Source organism: Solanum verrucosum, unplaced genomic scaffold, assembly GCF_900185275.1.
Source record: "Solanum verrucosum unplaced genomic scaffold, falcon-dt-bn FXZP01000230.1, whole genome shotgun sequence".
In the NCBI taxonomy this organism is placed as follows: Eukaryota; Viridiplantae; Streptophyta; class Magnoliopsida; order Solanales; family Solanaceae; genus Solanum; species Solanum verrucosum.
This window is the reverse complement of record NW_026019954.1, coordinates 434,137-455,684: the sequence shown is the minus strand read 5'-3', so window position 1 is coordinate 455,684 and position 21,548 is coordinate 434,137. Positions and strand designations below refer to the sequence as shown.

The window sequence follows — 21,548 nt, the reverse complement described above, 5'->3', positions numbered from 1 at the left end:
ATATATATTAAAAATTATTAATTTTACGATCAAAATTATAAAATTTAAATTTCAAAATTTCAACTATCGCATAAATTTTGATAAACGGAAATAATAATATTTTATATATGTAGAAGTTGGAATTGAGCTTGGAAGCTAAGTTAGGGTGTAGTTGACAAATGACAAGCTAATTAATTATATACTTTGTTTTTGTTTTCTTTAGTAGAAGAAATTTGTATTGGATTTTTCACCAATAGATACTTCATGAATATTCTCATAACAATTTTTGGAAATGATATCAATATCAACAATAAAAATAAATAGTAGTGTAATATCTTCTATTTCAGTAAGGATCTTCATTTATTTTCTATCGTGTGATAACTATAAACAAGACGGATTATATTTTTTTGTAAAACATGTGGTTGAGTTAATTCAATTCACTAGTTCTTCTTTATAGTGATAGTTTGGTGATTTATTATCTGCATACATATAGTTTGATAAAAATATTATACACGCATATAATATATTTCATTATTATTATGTGCACAAATATAATGTATTTCATTATTATTTATATGTATAAACATTGTATATTTACTTATGTTTTAAAACTAAAATGCTATCACCTTTTGTAATCAAGAAAAATCTCATTATTTTTCATAAATAATGATATTTAAGAAATTTTCCTATTTAATTATATTATACCATGTTTGATTTCATCTAATAATTGCCCCAATAAAGTAATTAAGTTTTCTACGTATTTTGGGAATTTAGCAAATTTCTAGTACTATCTTGTTATATACACGCATCAATTATTGTAGCTCTAAAATTTGCAATGATTTTAGCCATATATATCATTTTCAAATTTTTTTTGGATGAAGTTGACAAACATGAGAGAGAAATGAGATTTTTTTTATATTATTTTTTTGAGTATAAAAATATGATTTGTCCACGTTGTTCATATTAGGACAAGTCATGAATTCAATTTATTTTTACCAATTAAAAAAATTTAATTAAGATTAAATTATGATTCATTATTTAATTCATTTCGATCCATTTTTTTTTAATGGATGAACTATCGACTAATTTATTAATGATGTGAATATTGATTACATTTTAAATTTATACAATTAAAATTTAATATGAATTAAAGTTCACCTCCTTTTATTAATTATTTTAGACTTTAATAAAGTGCTGCAATTAGTTGGTTAAAAGTTGTAAAAGAAAAAGTATATGGACTTAATAATAGCGTGTTGTACTTTAAATATAGTGTTGTTGAAAAGGGGATGTGTGGTGCCTTTCTACTACCCACCACCTTTTGGACGTGTCAATGCTATAGTCACTCAATCTCGTCGTATTTTTTTGATATAATACATAAATATGACTCTTAGCTTAGTGTTAGTTGGCAATTATGACCTTTAACTTTGGGTGTAGATACTTGAACTTTTACTTATAAAATTAAATAAATAGATACGTTCGTCCTACATGATAATTTTGTTGTCTTATGTGGCATTCTACGTGTATTATGTCATATAGGACACGTGTCTACTTGCTCAATTTTATACAAGTTTAAGTGTCTATTTATGCACACTCAAAGTTAGAGAACATAATTGTCCGTTGAAGCAAAGTTAAGAAGATCGTGTTTATGTATTATGCTTTTTTTTTACTCAACATTCATATTAAAATTTAATTAGTGTGATATAAAGCTTGTTTAAGAAAAAAATATTTATTAATAAGATTTTTTTCATTATAAGATATTCAAATCGAAAAATCTAATTAAAAATGAAAAAATTTATCTCTCCACTACATTTTACGTATTGACGCATGTGTGAGACATACATCACAAATCAATTTGATTGTTTGTGGTGGGGAAAAAAGGACGAAGGGGAACAATTGTGAAAGCACCAAATTAGAATCGTTTGGCCGTGAAAATTGTCAAATTTGAAAAAAAAAATGTTTTAAAGTAAAATGAAATATTTATAAATTAAAACTATATTAAGAAATTACATTGAAGATGTCATTATTATTTTTAATTAAATGGATAAGTTGAAATATAACAAAAATAATGGATTATTAGTTGTTGTTTTTTGGAATCTCAAGATAACTTGTCGTCGTTATAATCTCTGTCGCAACCTTTGCCCTTATGGTTGAGCACCTCCATTGCGAAATAATCTACAAATCATACATGAAAATGTGAATTGCACTAGACAAAGTCCTATGCCATAAGTTTGACTCGGAATATATTAAGGAGAGATCAATCCCAGATTATTGTGTGAATACCCCTCACTCTTTAAATCAATTGAATCATTACAAAGGATGGATTATAAGTTTTAAACAAAACATATAATATACTATTTTTTCTATTATTGGTACCGTAAGTGTCAATAGCTAGAATGTCAATGGTACAGTTCGGTCGATTATTTTTAAAAATTATATCATTTTAATTTTTTGGGGATTTTATAATATATAACCAAAATTAGATTTTTAAAAATCATCCCAATCATATCGTTTCTCTTCGGTATCGGTACCATTCGGTTAACGTCGATTTTTTTTTACTTTTAAAATATCACCTCAAAATATACTACTATTAAAATATATCTTCCGCAAATATGTTTTTGAAGAAGCACTTTAATTCTTCACCAAAAAGACAAGAATGTTAAATTTTGTTGCCGTATTATTTGATCTTAAACATTTAATAAGAGTGTTTGCATGGGTTTTATTGTATTGTTAGATAAAGTATCTATTATATTATCTTTTAATTTTAAACCTAATTAAGTAAAGGCTAATTAAAAAAAAAAGTAAAGACTCAAAGTTGTCTAGTCATCAGAGGTCTATGACCTATGTTATATATATATATATATGTTTGAAAAATATTTTAAAATATATTTATATATTAAATTTAACATATTAATACATAAAACATTTTTACAGTACATATAAGGTTATTCGATTCAGTTTGAAATGTTTGATTTTTTCATAAATTGAAAAGACCATCCAAAGGTTAGTCCACGATTTTATTTTTCGATTCAATTAGATTCTATCTATTTGATCAGTTTTTCATGTTTTTTTTTTTACACTCCTATGACTATAGCTATTATAAATGTTATTCGAGAATGTTAGAAAAATGTGGCACTCATTTACCCATTTTATATCCGTGGTCATAAATGTCACATCAATAAAGATGTTATTTTGGATGTTTGTTTAATAAACTCATTAAATTCAAGCCGGCCAATTATATTGACGTTTTCCTCTTCTTCTGTTTTTTCTTCTCATAATATAATAATATAAATGGAAGAAAGAGAAAAAGAAAAAGATAATAACAACATAGTGTTTTAGACGTTTAGTATTCTTCTAGTTAGTCTTTTATTTGTTTTTATAATCATGATTAAGATGTAATGATGTATGCATCCAAATACATACTATATAAATATTAAAAGATATATTAAAATTTAAATATATATCTGAATATTAAAACGTCATATTATTATTTAAATACCAAATTATTCAGACTGTTTATTTGATTTCTCTTACATCTGAATATATAAAATTTAATATAATAATAATAAATAAAAAATAAAAAATAAAAAATATATACAATAATATAGTGATTTAGTATTCTTCCTGTTAGTGTTCCATAACTTTGATACGTATTGCTCGCAAATACCACTTCCTACGAGAGACCAATGAATTCAGAGGCGTATCCACGATTTTAGAATGATGGGTATAATATTACAAAAAGATAGATCTAATCAATTTGACAATTAGGTTTCTATCATTGAAAACAATTAAAATTATAAATTATAGTTTGAAAATTGAAATGCTTAATAAATTAAAACGTCAAAAATGTTATCAATAACCACTTAGAGAGATGTTACTAAATTTTAGAAAGAAAAATAAAACAAGATAGATATGAAAGTCAAATTTCTAACCTCACTGAGAGGTGCGCTCAATCATCTTCGCATTATATGATACTTCGAGTGTGAATTTACACATTTATATTTAACAAAAAAATTAAAAATATAACATTACTATATATGATTTTGGGAGGGGAACATGGTTCACGTGAACCCGATGATCCCCTCCTGCATATGCCTCTGTATGAATTAATGCGAGGTAATAATTATAAGTGTAAAATACGCGAATAATTAAGATTGAAGGAAATTTAGTTAAGATTTTAATATAGGGCAAATCACATAAATCCCACTAGTTTAGGTCTTAATTATTAAGATTTCCAATAGTTTCAAATATTACTTCCTCTATCATATTTTATGATTAGGATACATGAGTCTGAATCCATGAGATACATGTATCTGTCGAATTTTAAAATTGAGATACAAAATTTATTTATTTAAATTAATTGGTTGTAACTTATTTTCTTAATTAGAGGAGTAATTGAGGATTTTCAAAATACATAGATAATTAATTTCATTTTATTATTCTTTGAAATAGTAAATTCATTATTATTATTAATATAAGATAAAAACATGTATATCTTGGTAATGTAATTTGATTAATTTCAAATTATTACTCTTAAAATAATAAATTCATTAATTTGATGTATCTCTTATCAATATATGATATATCCAACAAACTAAACATTTAGATACATGAGTGCCATACAAGTGCATTCATATGTATCATAGAAGTATCTAGCATTAATTTCATGTATTTGTTATACGTATCTAGTATTAATTTTATGTATCTCTCTCTCTCTCTCTCTCTATATATATATATATATATATATTAATTTCATGTATCTTTTATATGTATCTAGTATGAATTTGATGTATCAAGTATCAATTGCTTGCATATGTTATATCCAAAACATGTATCTCAAATACATAGTAAACATATACATCTAATTATGTGTATCTAAATATGAAATATACAAAAAGAAGAAGCATATACATATAATTATGTGTATCTAAATTTCATACGTTATATCCAAAAACATGTATCTCGAATACATAATAAGCATATACATTTAATTATGTGTATCTAAATATGAAATGTAGTTGAAACATATGAATCTATGAACAAATCACGACTGTAGAGTATCTGTCGTATCATTAATATCATTGTGTTGTTAAAAATCATGTATCTGAAATTTAATAAATAGTGGATACATATACATGTTCAGATACCCCATTACTAAAAATACAACTCGGATCTTAATTAAGATTACTACTTATTGGATACACATGTTTCAAGGGCTATATCAAAGTAATACTGGTACTACCACATCCATATCACAGTAACCAAAGAAAGTCTTAGAAGAACACCAGCAAACAAAAACTCTCTACAATATTTCCTTCGATCCTTTTGCACTATGGCATAACATAATCAAAACTAAGATCCATTTTTGTCGGAGACAAACAATCAAGACCCACTATGAATTGAAAGTTTTCTCTGCAGCAGTTACTGTGATTGAAACTCGTGATAAATGAACAATACAAAATGATATTTGGGTTCAGGAGAATTTGTGGTGATGATATCTTGAGAAGAAGAGAGTAGATTAACTATTGTTGAAATGAAATTGTAAGGTGATATTCTTGAATCATAAAGGAGGAGACATAATTGAATGATAAACATGGGAGGGGAGAATTAAGAGATAGCGGTTGATTTGGAGTGAAAGAGTTATTTAAGCAGATAATTAATCAATAATAGTTTTAAGGGATGTGGGTATCTAATAGTATTTTCAAATAATATATTAATATATGGTATAAAATACTAAAAGTGATAATATATGTAATTGTTTAAAAGTAAAGATAATATTAGTATATATAGTAGTGATGTATGTCTAATAAGGTAGTTTATCCTTTAATATATGAGTTAGTACTTATAACTTATAATCCACTCAAAGATTAACTTAAAGTTAAGATGGATTGAATAATTAGTTAGTCTAACCTGCCCAATATTTATCTAATTTTAATTTGTTTGTTTATCTTATAGGAGTAACTTGTTTAATTATTTAATGGCTAATCAAGACATTGAGCAATGTAATTGAATAAAAGGTTTTTTAATTCATTCAACAGTCTATTATAATTAATATACAAACATAGATAATTACACCTATTGGGATTCCCATTTTTCAACTTAGAATTTCATAAAGGGGGTGTTCTATACAAATGAAACGTGTTTTAATGAAAAATATATTTTTAATTAAGTGGGTCCTAAAAAACTTGTATATAATAATATAATTTAGATGAGTAGTTATTAGTGGGACATGCAGGTGAAGACAAAATGTGTTAAAAGGGTGAGGAGAACACAATAAAAATTTGTGAGTTGTTCACCAAACCAGGAGACAAAAATTAGTTCATGATTTTATTTTTTTTCGTTTATTATAGGTTACAAATTATAATATTCTTAAATTCAATTTATTTGTGAGTTTCGTTGATCGAAAAATTAATAGTAAATAATATTGATTATAGTGTTGATAACATAAAGTCTTCGTATTCTATTAATTTATTATTGAGGGATTTTAAATGACGACTCTTGTCAATAAAATCTATTTATTTTATATATAAATAAATTTTAGACAGAAATAAATACGTTTAGGATTATGTTTGTCTTTCATAATGTGTTACATTATTCAATTCTATAATTGATTCTCATGATCATTTTGAATCGTATATTAAGCCAATATTTATATGAATTAAATTAGACGCATCAAAATAAATTGTGTTAGTAACTGATTATGCCATTTATCTGCCTAAAACTTAAACATATCACACAAATCATGTTTTATAGACTAATAATTTTGTCTAAACTTATCATGAAAGATTACGTGTTCATACTTCATATTGCAAAAGTAATACATATGCATTTTTTCGTGGAAAATGATATTTGCCTATTTGGAATGTACTAGATTCTATTCTATTTATATTTTAAAAAAAAAAAAAAAAAAAAGGAGGTTATGTTGGCAAATACGTAATATATATTTTTTCTGTCTCATAATATATGATATAATTTTTAAAAATAATTATCTCAAATTATTTTTAAAATTTAATATATTAATTCTTTTTAATTTCTCTCTTTTATCTATGACGAAAAGGAGGTTATGTTGGTAATACATAATATTTACTTTTATTGTCTCAAAATATATGATGTATTTTTAAAAAAATAGTTATCTCAAATTGTTTTAAACAATTTATCTCATCTTACTCTTATTAGTAATTGTTCGCAAATATTATAAATACTTTAATTATGGGGTAATGACGCATAAATAGAATAAAAATTAAAAAATTATATTCTAAGACTTTTTTTTTGAATCAAATAATCAAAATTCTTTTTAATTAATACTTTATAAAAGGATAAAAATACAACAAATAATTTAAGACAATCAAAGTATTTAATTAGGACTAAATCTTTTAATATGCATGCCCATGATGTTGAGGTCTCCCCTATGCAATTTCCATCGTTTACCTATAATTTAAAAAGTACAACATTTATCAAATTTGTAATTGTTTTTTTTATTTTTATAGGATAATCGGTGAAGTTTTCTTACAATCCAAAATAAAACAAAAGAATTGTCATGTGGTTAAAAGTTAAAATATTCATAAAAAGAATGACTCGTATTCTATAACTTATCAGAGTTATTTTTTATTTTTGTTGAAAATATTTTTTATTAGAATATGACATTTGACATCAATGTATTCAAATAGGCCACACATTAGCAATAGACGTTTTTTGTTGTAAAAAAAGGTGTGAAGAAACGAGTTAGAAAGGACTATGTGTATGTATCATCAATTTATTAATTTTCTAATTATGAGATAAATACGAGTCTATTCAGATATTAATGATCATCTTATTTTCAACTGACTTAATTTTAATTTGAACTAAATTTAGACAAATTTTAATGATCTAATTCCAAAGTTTAATTACTAAGCCAAAATATAATTAACAAAGTTACATTATACATCACATGTTGTTGAGTATGATTTTGACGATGATAAATAACATAGGCTAAAGTCATACACGGCCCCTTAAAGTTGTCTTCAAATTTTATTTAGCTACTCCAATTCAGCCTTTTACCCATTGAACACCTATACTACAATACATTTGTACGCATTAAACATTTTCTGCTGACATGACATCATGTGTGTAATACACACACCAGAGAAGCGTGGAAGACATCTTTACATAAAAAAAAATAAAATTAAAAAATAAATAAATTAACATCTCTTCTTCTTCTTTGACTCAACTCAACCACCATTGCTACCAACTTTCCGCCATCCCAATTGCAGTGATCACCACCATTAAAGTTAATTCACATTCTTTCTTGAGGTCCAATAGTTCTTCTTCTCCACGCAATCTTATTTTTTACCAGATTTGTTGTCATCATATCCACACATCTACTTTCCATTCTTTCTCCGATCATTTTCTTCCTTTTTTTTTTCAAGCCATCGTTTTCTTCCCCTTCTTTTACCACCCACCACCGATACCAGCAATATCCAAATCTATTATCGTAAAAAATAGAATCAAATTGCATCAAAAATAATTTTGACGGAACTCCATTTTTTTCGATGAATATGAAATTATTTTCTTCGAAATCGTTAAAAAATTTAAATCCTAAAGAGCTCACAATATAGAAGAAAAATAAGTATCAACAAATCTTAATTAATGTTTAAGAAAATAGTGAGATTGGGAGAAATACAATTTTCAATATTGAATCAGATTCAAGGAGAGGGGTAGGTGGGTGGGTAAAAAAAAAACTCATATAATTTCAAATTGATAGGAAAAAAGCCGAAATGAAATGGCTATCGGAATGTGCTTCGATTTTGTGTCTTTTGGTAAAGAAAATGTGGAACGGACGTCGGGGGGTTGGATGGGGTGTTTTGGGAAGAAGAAAAAGAAAAGGGAAAAGAAAGTTTTTTTTTCTAATTATATTTCTTTTACTGAAAACATAGTTTTTGTTTATTTTATTTTTTAATTTATTTATAACTGTTTTTTATGGATCCAATGTCACATGTCTCTTTTTGATCAGCTACTATGCGACGTCAGTCGCGAGTGTATGACACACTATCTTTACTTTCAGTTGATTGTCACAATATGTTCAATAAATATTTTTTTTTACTAAAAAAGGTGTTCAATTGAAACAAGTCTAAGATAAGGTATCTAAATGAAATATGCAGACAACTTTAAGTGGCTATAAATGACTTAAGCCAATAACATATGATTGCCATAAAGGATTAAGTCATCAACAGCCTCTTAAAGTTGTCCGCATAATTCACTTAGACACCTCAACTAAGACCAGTACTTATTGAACACTTTTACCAATTCAAAAATTGTTCCTATTAGGCATTTTTTGATAATCAGCAAAATATCTGAAGAGTGTGTGATACACTTGCGGTGACGTGGCAAAACGGCTAATTAGAAAATAACATGTGGCACTGGGCCCCAAAAATTATAAAAAAAAAATTTGTTTAAAATTATTTCAAACACTTTTTATATCTAATTTTTTAAAAAAGAAAAAGAAAAAAATGAAAATGTCAACCTATTCTACCCACCCCACCCAACCCCCTTTCATCTTCTTCCCAAAGCACATTCTTTCTCAAATCACAAAACCTAATTCTTTTCAAATAACTTGAAGATTAACTTTAAAAATATATATATATACACATTCATAATATTCATACTAAGAGCGAAGAAGAAAGAAAATTTTGCCGGCAGTTATTCATTTCTACATCGATGATAAAATGAAATTGATAGCTCAAAAATTAATTCTTTCAATTTTTTGAATATCATTTTTGATAAATTTAATGGGTTTATATATGAATTTGAGTAAAAATCTCTGTTCGAAAATTTTGATAAACAAATATCGACTAACTTTTTTTATACGTAAAAATCATTCATCTTCTTTTTTCTTCTTCTTTTTTCTTCTTCATATTTGTTCCTTATTTTTATGAGATTTGAAATAAATCATACGAAAAAAAGTCTTTCAAATCTGAATCTTCATAGTTGATTTTCATTTATCTTCACATTTGAAAGAAATAATTTTTTTTTTTATAAAAAGAAAGAAAAACAATGTTGGAGCTAAAATGAAGAATGTTTTGCAAACTAAAGTATGAAGAAGATGATATGTAGGGAGTGAGGTCTTTTTATTTTTTGAAAAAAGTGTAAATGAAAGAAGAAAAATGTTTTTAATTTAATTATAATGCCAAGTGTCAATAAAAGAAGAAAAAATGTAAAAAAAAATTCAAAAAGACACTATTTTGAATCTTTTCACGCTCTTCATGGAAGTGCAAAACACATTTTTTGCGTTTAATAGGTACATGTTTTGAACAATTTAGGTGTTCAATAGGTACAAGTCTTAATTGAATGTCTAAAGTGAATTATGCAGACAACTTTAAAGGGCGATCGATGACTTAAGCCTTGCCATAAACGTTGTAAACTAATTGAAGGATAATTTTTGTTATTTTTAGGATATTTAGGGATGTTTTTAGTTTATTTTGATAGTATAAGGATGTGGTTTAAATTTCGAGCGTAATTGAGGATGTTTTTGGCAAATAACTGGATAGAGCAGCAACGCTCGTTAAACAAAGATAAACTTTTCTGGAAGTCGCCGGCCGGCTCCTCCTCCTCCGCCGCCGTTCCGAATGACGACGCTTTTAAAATGCTACAAGCCTTTGCTTCCCTTCCAAAGCCGTAAAATGCACATTGCCGCCGCCGTCAATAGTTTCAGGTACTATTCGAGAAGCCGACTTAGGGCTAGGTGCCTGAGTACAATCGGAAATTCAAAGTCAACGGTGGATATAAAAGTGGTTAACGGTGAAGGAACTGAGACTGAATTGAGGAAGCAGCAACTATGGTTACACAATACAATGAGCAAACAAAAGGAATTATTTATACCAAAAGTGCCGGGAAAAGTTGGAATGTACGTCTGTGGTGTAACGGCGTATGATCTCAGCCATATCGGCCATGCTCGCGTTTATGTTTCCTTTGATGTTCTATATAGGTTATCCCTTTCCTTGTTCTATATTCATTCATATTCCTTATTTATTTATTTTTGGGTTAAATTTGATTTATAAAGTGAACATCTAAATCAAAGTTACAGTTTTTTTCAAAATTCAACTTTATTAATATCAATTTCAGACGTGTGCGTGCTGCTGTGAAGTAAGTTGCATGAAATTGGGAGATGATTAGCTTGTACTAGCTATTATTCATGGATTCGTAAATTTGTGTAACTAATCAGATACTCTTGATTTTGTTTCTTTATGAAATGTTAGGCAGATACCTAAATTATTTGGGATATGAAGTCAAATATGTTCGCAACTTTACTGATGTTGATGACAAGGCGAGTTACTGTTATTCTTTCAAGAGATGATATTAATCAGCTATTTTATATCTGGAAAATTCAGTAGATCATTGCTACAGCTTATATTCAGCTGACGCTGCTATTTTCAAATTCTGTAGATTATTGCTAGAGCAAATGAGCTGGGTGAGGATCCAATCAAATTAAGCAGACGCTTCTGCGAAGAGTTTCACCAAGACATGACTTATCTTCACTGTCTTCCTCCTTCAGTGGAACCTCGTGTGTCTGATCACATGCCTCAGATAATCGATATGATTCAGCAGGTTTTTACTTCATTATTTGTGCTTTTCTTTCAGAAATATAGGATAAAAGATGGACACAAGCAAAGAAAGAAACTAATAGACAAGAATGGCTATATTAAAGCCAAAACCTTCTATTAAGAATCCAATGACAAGCCCAAAATCTATAAGATAACCCTCAAGTGGATAAATCCTCAAACAGGCAATCTATCTTAGACAACCCTCAAGAGGGATGATCCCTCAAGCAAGCAATTCCATTAACATTTGTCTAGCAACAACTCTCTCAAGAGTATCAACTCATCTTCAATCTCAAAGATAATCTGTGTCTAAATGAGCTATTCTCACCAATTATAGTCTAGGCTAACTATTACAAAAATGGCAAAAGTGGTACTCAGATAAATTGCAAAAACAGCCCAAAACAGCCCAAAACAGACTGTCCATGTAGTATGCGACGTAGCTTGCGGCATCGCATCTCCCACTAGTGGTTGCATCCATCTACGCAACTCCAAATTGTGAGGCCTAAAATTTTAGGCTGAATGCGACTCGAATTGCCGTTGCAATCTCTAACTTGCCGTCGCATCAAGCTTAGCATCTCACATTGCGAATGAGTCCTTCCTCCAAGTGGAGTCTTGTACTTCCATTTTAGTAGGTTTTTGAGTCTCAAGCCTTCATTCCAAGCTCCCTCCAAGCCTCCGAAGTAGCGACTTGATGAAAAGCTCTTGAACTCCTTTGCTAGGTTGGGTGTGCATGCATCAGTTTCTTCCTTTGTCTAGACTTTCTTTCAATCCCCTACTGTTGATATATTCCTTGTTTGATTCCGGGCAGTGTTATTTCTTGTTTCCCTACTGTAGACATTTAACCTTTTTTGCGGTCTTCTGCGACAGATTCTCGATAATGGTTGTGCTTACAGAATCAATGGTGATGTCTACTTTTCTGTAGACAAATTCCCAGAATATGGAACATTATCTGGCCGAAAATTGGAAGATAATAGGGCAGGAGAACGTGTAGCAGTAGACACAAGGAAGAAGCATCCAGCTGATTTTGCCTTGTGGAAAGTGAGTATTTGTAGTTATGCTTGTGAAGTTTCTTACTATTGGCTGTGTCATTTGTTGGATTTTAAGCACATATTCATATCTTTCACATTCACTTTATCCCCATGTCAAAAGAACAAAAAGCAAATAACAGAAAATATAGGACACCAAGAAATATGAAAAAAAGAAGGCTATTCACCGTGTATCTACTGTTTAAATTTTATTACTTTTCATCTGTGGTATGCAGTTCATCTGAATTACATTCGTTTCTGATTGATACTTGTGTTTTCTTGTTATGACTTGATTTTTGAAGTGTGTCTCAGAGTTGAATTTGTTTGTTCCAAGTTGCTGCAGTGAAATGATCAAACAAGCATATTTACGTTATAAAAAACTTTTGAAGAAGTCAGCTATTCATTCATCTTGTGTTTCAGGCACTTGCATCACAGAATGGATGTATTTCCCAATTCACCTGATAAATGAAAATCTTCACCTAAATTGCTTAGATTCTTCACTTTCGGTGCTGCAACCGTGTCGACACGACATGAGTGTGAGCTCCTTACCCAGTCTGGTCAACCAATTTTGGGTACTTTGACCAATATCGACGTTGAAATTCTGGACAGATTCAAGGATTTCTGTAATTAAAACAAAAGAGCTAAGGTGAAATTGAAGAAAATGGAATACCTTGTATGTAGAAATTTGTATGTCACTTCTTTTCCTTTTATCTCCTTCCAAAATTCTCCTCTTATCAATATTTTTCTCCTCAATAAAAGAAAGAATCATATCAGAATTTCAATATGAAATAGGTGCTGTTTGGCAGTTCTGCTGTACATGAAATGGTAGAATGTCTGCCATATTTTGTTATGAACTGCTTTCGTTTGACTTCATGCATCAAACTTTGAAAAGATGTGTGCAACTGAGTTAATTGTTGTTTGTTACCGGCGATATGGAGATTTGAGCTGTTGTTTTCTTGACCGCTGCTACTGATGTCTATTTTCTCATGCAGACTGCTAAGGCGGGAGAACCTTTCTGGGAGAGTCCCTGGGGTCCAGGAAGACCTGGATGGCATATTGAGTGCAGTGCCATGAGTGCTGCATACTTGGGATATACTTTCGACATTCATGGTGGGGGGATGGATCTTGTGTTTCCTCATCATGAAAATGAAATTGCCCAGAGCTGTGCTGCTTGTAGGGAGAGCAACATAACTTATTGGATACACAATGGATTTGTCAACATTGACTCTCAGAAAATGTCAAAGTCACTAGGAAACTTTTTCACAATTCGGCAGGTATATTGGGGAGGAAAGTTGTGCTTCACTTTCAGAATTGATATTTGTTAGGTTATTTGTATAGTTCTTTTCGGTAGCTTTTGATGTTTCTATGTATTGTTTTTCTTCAGGTGATTGATCTTTATCACCCATTGGCACTTAGGCTTTTCTTAATTGGGACACATTATAGATCTCCAATCAATTACACGATTGTACAGATTGAGAGTGCATCTGACCGCCTTTTTTACATATATCAGGTACTTTGATTCACGATCTCTAATTTGTATGGAAAAAATCAACAATTACCCATTATGTTCTAGTGTGTATAGAAGAGAATGTGTGGAGAATCATATTGTGTTGTGGATTCTCTACTTCTTGATATATTGCTTGTGTACAGTAGATTTCTCGATTAATAGTAATTTTTTTTTACCTTATTCTAAGAAATAATGCTTCTTCCTTCTTCTATTTCCATTTGCTTATGTCAATTGCTGTCTGGTATGGTGAAGAAGTCATAAAGAGAGATTAGGAGTCAATTTGTTATTGTGGATTGTCTTCTAGCTTGGTATAGAATTCTGGGAGTAAATGTAGTCATCTCAGTATGTATACATAGCTCAAGAACTCCCTCTTAAGAAAAAAACACTCCTCTGTCCAAATTAGTCTTTAATTTTTATTCAAATTCCTATTTTTCCTATAACAAACAAAAATTCATAATTTGAATGATCCAAAAGCAGTTATTCCTCTAACTTTGGTGTTTGTTTATGAGTTTGTCCTTTATATCTGATAAATCAGATATTTACCTGAGCGTTGTCTTTGGTAATAGGCATTATATGATTGTCAAATTCTTTCCACCCAGCATGATGAGGCAAGTTTGAAGGATTCTATTCCTGCAGAAACTGCTAATTGTATAAATAAATTCCAAGATGAAGTTTTATCTTCAATATCAGATGATCTTCACACTCCTGTTGCACTGGCAGCAATGTCGGATCCACTGAAATTGATCAATGATCTCTTGCATACACGAAAGGTACTTTTGTTTCAACTGAAGTACAAATCAGCATCCTCTTTCCTGTCTATACGCACTCAAAGCTATTTTTACTTCAATTGAAATGCCAATCAACACTCTTTCTTGCTGAAAATTTTAAAACAGTCAACAGGTAGTGTAATGAATGTTTTGTTTTCACTGTCATTCTTTAATGTGGGAAAAGTATTAGTTTAACAATTTTATTATTTTCTTTGTTTAAAGGTAATCTCAATCAAAGAAGTGACTATTCATATTTATAGTCACTTCACTCACATAATTATTTTGGGAAGTGAACAAATTTTTTGGGAGATCGGGCATATTAGTATAACGGCCTAGTATGGATTACTTATATTCTTGTGGTTCCAAAGCAAGATATTGATTACTTTCTTAGTTGATTGTAGTAGGTGTAGTTCTCTGTTGTAAAGGACTTCAGTGTCTGGGTAGAGTCGTTGAAGAAGTTAGGAGAAAGAGCCAACAATTGGGTGAATTATTGAGGGTAGAGGTAGGGGCTGGGAAAAGTTCCTTAGGTGTACAGGGTGGTTGTAACCTTAAATTGCTCGAGTTTAGGGAATATTTTTTGTGAAATCCTAAGAGAGGTAGGTCATGGTTTTGCCTCCCTAGAGCAAGGATTTTTCCACGTGAAAATACTTGTGTTGATTTACTTATTCTGCACTTTATCTTCTTGCATAATTACTCAAAGAACCTGATTTTTTGAGACAGTAGGTTACAGTCAAAATAACGAGTTGTAGTCAGAGGCTTAATTTGGTTAATAGCTTTACATTTCGGTGACATTGGTTAGATACACATTTTCTAACAAAGAAGATTTATTGATGAGAGGAAGCATTACTAGTTGAGGACCTGAGGTCCATGGTTCAATTTTTTGGTTAACTGGAAAACGAACTTTGGTGCCCGTAGGCCTTAGGAATCCATTTTTTCTTCCTTCCAGGTTCCGCGTTTCAGCACAAAAGAAAATAAATTGGCAGCCCAATTTTCTCAAAAGTCTTCGCATATTTCATTTCTTTTGCCTCCTGATATCCGTAGGACCCATTTAGCTTTCACCATTTAGTGCAGTGTTGTGCTAGTCATGTTTTATGTTCCTAAGGTGGTCCGGAGATTATACATAAAATGACTAAGATACTAAAAGGCTTGGGCATCATAAAGGTTATCTAGTTTCTTCATTTTGCGTTGTATTCATTTCATTGTTTCCCATGGAAAAGTTCTTGATTTTGATGTCTTGCACTGTGGTTGATTTCACAAGTGTCGTAGCAGTCTTAGGACTTGTTCATTATACGAGTTATTAGTCAATTTAGATAATATGCCTATTTCTAGGTAGGTAGCTTTGGGTTATCTTGTTATTCTATTTTACTTGTACCAAGACCATGCTCTACCACTACAAATCAAACTAACAGAAGTATTCAATCAGGGAATAGGGAATAAGATACTGAGTAAAACAGAGCAACTGCAGAAATTACGAAGTCTCAAAATATTTGACATTGTCCTACTTAAGAAATTACTACATGAATCATTGATTTTTCATATCATTCTGTAATCGAGAATGCTGTGGAAAAAAGTTGAAACACGGGTGATAAAAAAACCCAAATGAATAGGCAAAGATTGCAGAATGGATGATATTCTGGTACCCAGTTTTGGTCTGAAAATGAAGCCTAATCTGAAGCCCAAAACCGAAAAATCGAACTGATCTTGGAAAAGACGAACTAAACCAAAATTACTATGCTTTGTTTTAGTTAGCAAAATCATCAAACTGTTAACTGATAAACCGAACCGATATTTGTCTCTTTCAGATCTTTACTGATTCTGGTGTTTGACATTTTTGGAAAGAACTATAGTGAATTTCAGTGTTGTCAAAGGCACACTTAAAAGCGCACTTAAGCCCTAAAGCGAGGCTCAAAACGTGTTGAGCACTTCGCCTCGCTTCAGTGTCGTCATCAAGGTTCTAGGTATACTTTTCCTTGCCAATAGCCTCTTCAGAAGAGGCGGCACTAAACAATTGATATTTCACTTTATCATAGTTTTTTTCAATTTCTTTGTTAAGATATTTGCCATTCATGCTTATAATTATCAGTCTTGGACTTAAACTTATATATTTGTATTTTTTTCTCCCGTTGCACCTTTTTTAATTAAAACACACACTTTATCTTTGCACTTAAAGCCAATGCGCATTAGGGTCTTATTGCGCTCTTTTGCTTTTGATAACACTGGCTGAGTTTTAAGGTCCTGATTCCTTAGAAATATTGTATATCTGAATCAAGGTAAAAGTGAGGAAATCTTCCACTCCAGTAACTCAAGATAGGTATGATTCAGATTATGTTACCATTCCCAAGACAATGAAAGGAATCATTTTGCTCTTTGCTTCTCTTCTTACTTCCTAGTTACATAAAACTTTAGGAAAAGGTTCCCTTGACAATTGTGTTTGGCTTTCCTGCAGGGTAAAAAGCAAGCATTGCGGATAGAGTCAATTGCGGCTTTAGAGAATACTATAAGAAATGTTCTAGCAATTCTGGGGCTTGTGCCAGCCAGTTACGCAGAGGTGCAATTTTTTTTTTTTTGCTGTCTGGTTTCAAGCATTGTATTTTGTATGCTGTTACTTTGTCCAGAGAAATTGATGGTCCTAGTGGTGCCTATAGTGCGTACTATTTTCAGATGATGTTGTGTTGAGTAATAGAATTAACGAAAGAGTCAACTAGAAGTTAAAATTGTGAAAGCTAGAGAATAAGGGTACATGATGAGTAAAAGTAAGAAGGCAATATGAATAGTGAGTTAACACCCCACAAAAGAATTGAAGATCAAGTAAGATTAGTCTGGATTGTGGGTCTGACTGTGCGCAATCTAGACATCTAGGATTCTAGGCCAAGTAGCACATGAGAATTGTATTCAAAATGAATATCTAGCACAAATCTAAAATAGATGAAGTAGAGGAGCTCTATGGAAGGGCTATGTGATATGGTCTAATGGAGGAGATACCGAACAAGGTGAAGGCAACTAATATAGAATGGCTGTGAGATCAACAATATTATATGGGAGGTGGAGGTGGGTGGGCGAGGGGGGTAGGGATGGTGATATGAATTGAGAGGGGTAGGTGAGTTATTTATATTTTATAATAGATAATATTTGTTGATCCATATTTGACCCACTTTTAAATGATTCCTAGTTAAAATGGGCCGAGTCGAGCGGATAACCATAAATATTATCCATTTTGCCATCCCAATTCAAGGTAATGGAGAGATTGATGATGATGTCACACACTGTATTGATGCAGAATGGGCAAGATGGAGGCTTGTCTTCGCCCTTCGGGGTCTTATGTGATAAAAATGTATCGTCAATAAGTTCTACATAGTGGTGGTTGCAACTCTCATGTTCAGAAGTTGGAAGTTGCAGTGAGAATGTTGCGATGACTGTGTGGACATACTAGGAGAGATAAGATTAGAAATGAGGACATCTAGGTCAAGGTAGGAGTGGCTTCGGTGGAAGACAAGATGCGGGAAGCAAGACTATGATGATTCGGGCATTTGAAGAGCAAATGTTTGGATGCCCCAGTGCAGAGGTGTGAGACGATGGCTATGGAAGGATTCAAGAGAGGTAGAGGTAGACCGAAGAAGTATTGGGGAGAGGTGATTACATAGGACATGATACATTTTCAGCTTACCAAGGACATGACCTTAGATAAGAGGCTGTGGAGGACACAAATTAGGGTAGAGGGCTTGTAGGTAGCAGTGTGTGTCTTGTTATCCGTCCATACTAGTAGTTGTAGTATTGTTCCTGTAGTTTGTGGTCCTTGAGTCTCTGTTATTATCTGTTGTCTTGTCCTTTGACTTTCATATTATGTTGTTGTAGACTTGTAGTATTGTCCTGTTACCATCTATTATTTCTTGTACTTTTGTTACGTCATTTTTTGGACTGTTTTGGACATTTTTTTTGAGCCGGAGGTCTATCGAAAATAAGCGAGGCCTGTGGTAGAGGTAAGGTCTGCGTACACTCTACCCTCCCCAAACTCTACCTTGTGGGATTACGTTGGGTATATTGTTGTTTTCGTTGCTGTATACACTGAAGTGTCTGTAACAGGTCCTTAATTTCATGTTTCAAGCAACACTTTTTTCACCTTGAGGAATTGTTGCGAACTTGTACACTATCAGGTGGCTTCCGGCTCTGCTGCTAGATGTTATGCATTTAGTCCATCACAAAGATATGCGCTTTATGCTATTTTCTAGATTGCATCAACATTTCCTGCATCCTATCCTTTTACTTGTGCCTCCTGCCAATCAAGTGTTTCCACCTTTTGTAGCTTTTGGATAATATCATAGTACGGAATCTCACAGCTTAGCCATGCTTTTGGTCTATGTAGGCTTTACATGAATTGAGGGAGAAAGCTTTGAAGCGTGCAAAGTTGACTGACGATCAAGTTCACCAGAAAATCGTGGAGAGGGATACAGCACGTAAAAATAAAGAATATGATAGATCAGATGTAATTCGAAAAGATTTGGCTGCTGTAGGTATTGCTTTGATGGATAGCCCTGAAGGCACTACATGGAGACCAGCTTTTCCTCTTGCATTGGAAGAAGAGCAGGTTACAGTCCCTTGAAATTTCTCACATATTTGCAATAACCTGCCATGTTGTGCATATCAATTTTGCAAAATGATGTATTTTTAGTTCCATTCTTAAGTAAGAAAAGGTTTGGTTGTAACATCTTAGAGAAGCAAAGTAAATTTTGTAGAGTTGCAATGCAAAATGGGAAGGCCTTTATTTGATTCAAATTTTCTCCTTTTACCGTCATTCATATATGTGAACGAACCACAAATTTTCTCCTTTTAGCATCTGTGTTGATTAACTGCGTCATTTCTCCCTGCAATTTGTATGAAACATACATCTCTCATTGATACTTAAACTATAGATATATGGAATGTATCAAAATACTCGTGTTCTTAAACATGCCGTGATAAACAAGTTGAAATGGAGTGACTTTTTAGTATACTGTAAACAGGTACTACCCCCTCTGTCACATTTTATGTAATAGGCACCCCAAAATATAGCACGAAAGATTTTGAAGCATTAGTCTAAAAGAAATTTTGTGCGACTATAGTCTATAAGTGATCTCATTAAACTTTAAAATGGAAAAAGCTAAAGTTAAATTTGTTTTTGTAAATATAAAAATCTGACGATCTTTCCATATTAGTCCCGTTTTTGTATTTGGAAATAATTTGATTTTAAATCCTTTTATAAAGTTTCTTAAATCAGTCTAACTATGTCACATAAATTGTATGAAGCGTTGGAGGTGATTGATGATATGAAGAAACTTACTAGATTTTTCTGCGTATTATCTATGTTTTCACGAATATGATACAAACTGTAATAAATTTTTTTAATAATATAGAACTTAAACGTATTAGGGGATTATGATACCATAATTCCATTTATATTAGAGAAACGTACATAAAATTATGGTAGATGTATGTTTACTTCTTCATATTTTGAACCCTTGAGCAAAAATTATAATTCCACCACTACTTAGGATCCAAATGAAATATGCATTTGGTACTCCAAAAAATGTCAGTATTATCACAGTTAGCTTATCTTCATAGTATATTTACACCAAACTAATGAATACATGACATGTGTCTGAACATACACAATTTTAATTTAAACCGTAATTAGAAAATATTGATGATTATAGAATTAAAAAATAAGTATAATATTTTTTTGGAAAAAGAAAATAAAGATGAAAGACTGCTGCCTATTGTTAATTGTTTAATTAGCAATAGAAATATTTAGAATATTAAATTAAATAACTAGAATTTCCATAGTCATAAATGGAGTTTTTTTTCAACAAAATCCAAAGTAATGTGTTGGTGACACATAAATAATATCTTATGAACTTGAATTGATACTTTAAAATATATAATAATAGTACCATCACATGATAGTGTAACAAATCAAGAGGGTATATGCAAGTATTTGAAGTTGAATTGTGATGCTCAAATTCAATTTTCTAAAATACTCTTCTTAATTTTTGCTTGTAAAATTTAGTCTGGATTGACTGGATCACTTTTACAAGTGAATATAGTTTGAATTTTTTTTTGCAATTAAATTTATTTTTACTTAACAATTTTGTAAAAATATTGAATTGAATGGATGACTTTGTCCAGAAAATATAGGATGTCTTGCATGGAAATCAAATGTGATATTCGATTTCCATGGTATATTCAAACATATTTCTTCATATTCTCACTAAATTCGGTAACAAGAATTTTATGTTGTACACAACTCTTCTGTAAACTTGGAGGGTAACCCTTTCTTTTCATTTTCCTCTTTGAGGCTTGCACATTGGGACCTATACTGTGCTCAAAATAGTAATTAGGGTCTTTTAAATGATGTTAAATGGAAAACTATGAGTTACAAAATTTATTGTATATACATAAATATTTTATTTATATTTTGTATAAAAAATATAACTAAAATCTATATAAAAGTTGTTATATATATATATATATATATATATATATATGAACTCCCAAACTTGAACGTTAAATTACTATAATACCTCCAATTAAAAATATTTAATTTATTTTATTTATTGATTTAATTAATTGTATTATATTAAAAGTACATACCTTTTCACATTAAAGAGTTGTGACTTTTTCGAGGGTTGTGATTTAAAAACAATACTATTAAAGAAATATCACTTTC

At 30.7% G+C, this 21,548-nt stretch overlaps 1 protein-coding gene across 2 annotated transcripts; it reads left to right on the top strand.

Annotated features, from left to right (window-relative positions):
- The first annotated feature begins 10,489 nt into the window (after positions 1–10,489).
- LOC125814216 (cysteine--tRNA ligase, chloroplastic/mitochondrial) lies at positions 10,490–19,631 on the top strand. Of its 2 annotated transcripts, none has more exons than XM_049493674.1 (9): positions 10,490–10,936; positions 11,212–11,275; positions 11,395–11,556; positions 12,417–12,587; positions 13,567–13,848; positions 13,959–14,084; positions 14,648–14,851; positions 17,295–17,396; positions 19,209–19,631. In XM_049493674.1, exons 1-9 carry the CDS (start codon positions 10,578–10,580, stop codon positions 19,443–19,445), a joined length of 1,707 nt encoding a protein of 568 aa, XP_049349631.1. In that variant the 5' UTR covers positions 10,490–10,577; the 3' UTR covers positions 19,446–19,631. The 2 variants fall into 2 exon arrangements, with proteins under 2 accessions (XP_049349631.1, XP_049349632.1); XM_049493675.1 differs by having other exon boundaries at positions 10,495–10,936; positions 11,208–11,275.
- The last annotated feature ends 1,917 nt before the right edge of the window (positions 19,632–21,548 follow it).

Bases quoted from the DNA above. Each gene is read 5' to 3' on its own strand.
- LOC125814216 (XM_049493674.1), top strand. From the start codon at position 10,578: ATGACGACGCTTTTAAAATGCTACAAGCCTTTGCTTCCCTTCCAAAGC. The intron at 10,937-11,211 runs GTTATCCCTTTC...AATGTTAGGCAG, and splicing joins TCCTTTGATGTTCTATATAG to ATACCTAAATTATTTGGGAT. The intron at 12,588-13,566 runs GTGAGTATTTGT...TTTCTCATGCAG, and splicing joins CTGATTTTGCCTTGTGGAAA to ACTGCTAAGGCGGGAGAACC.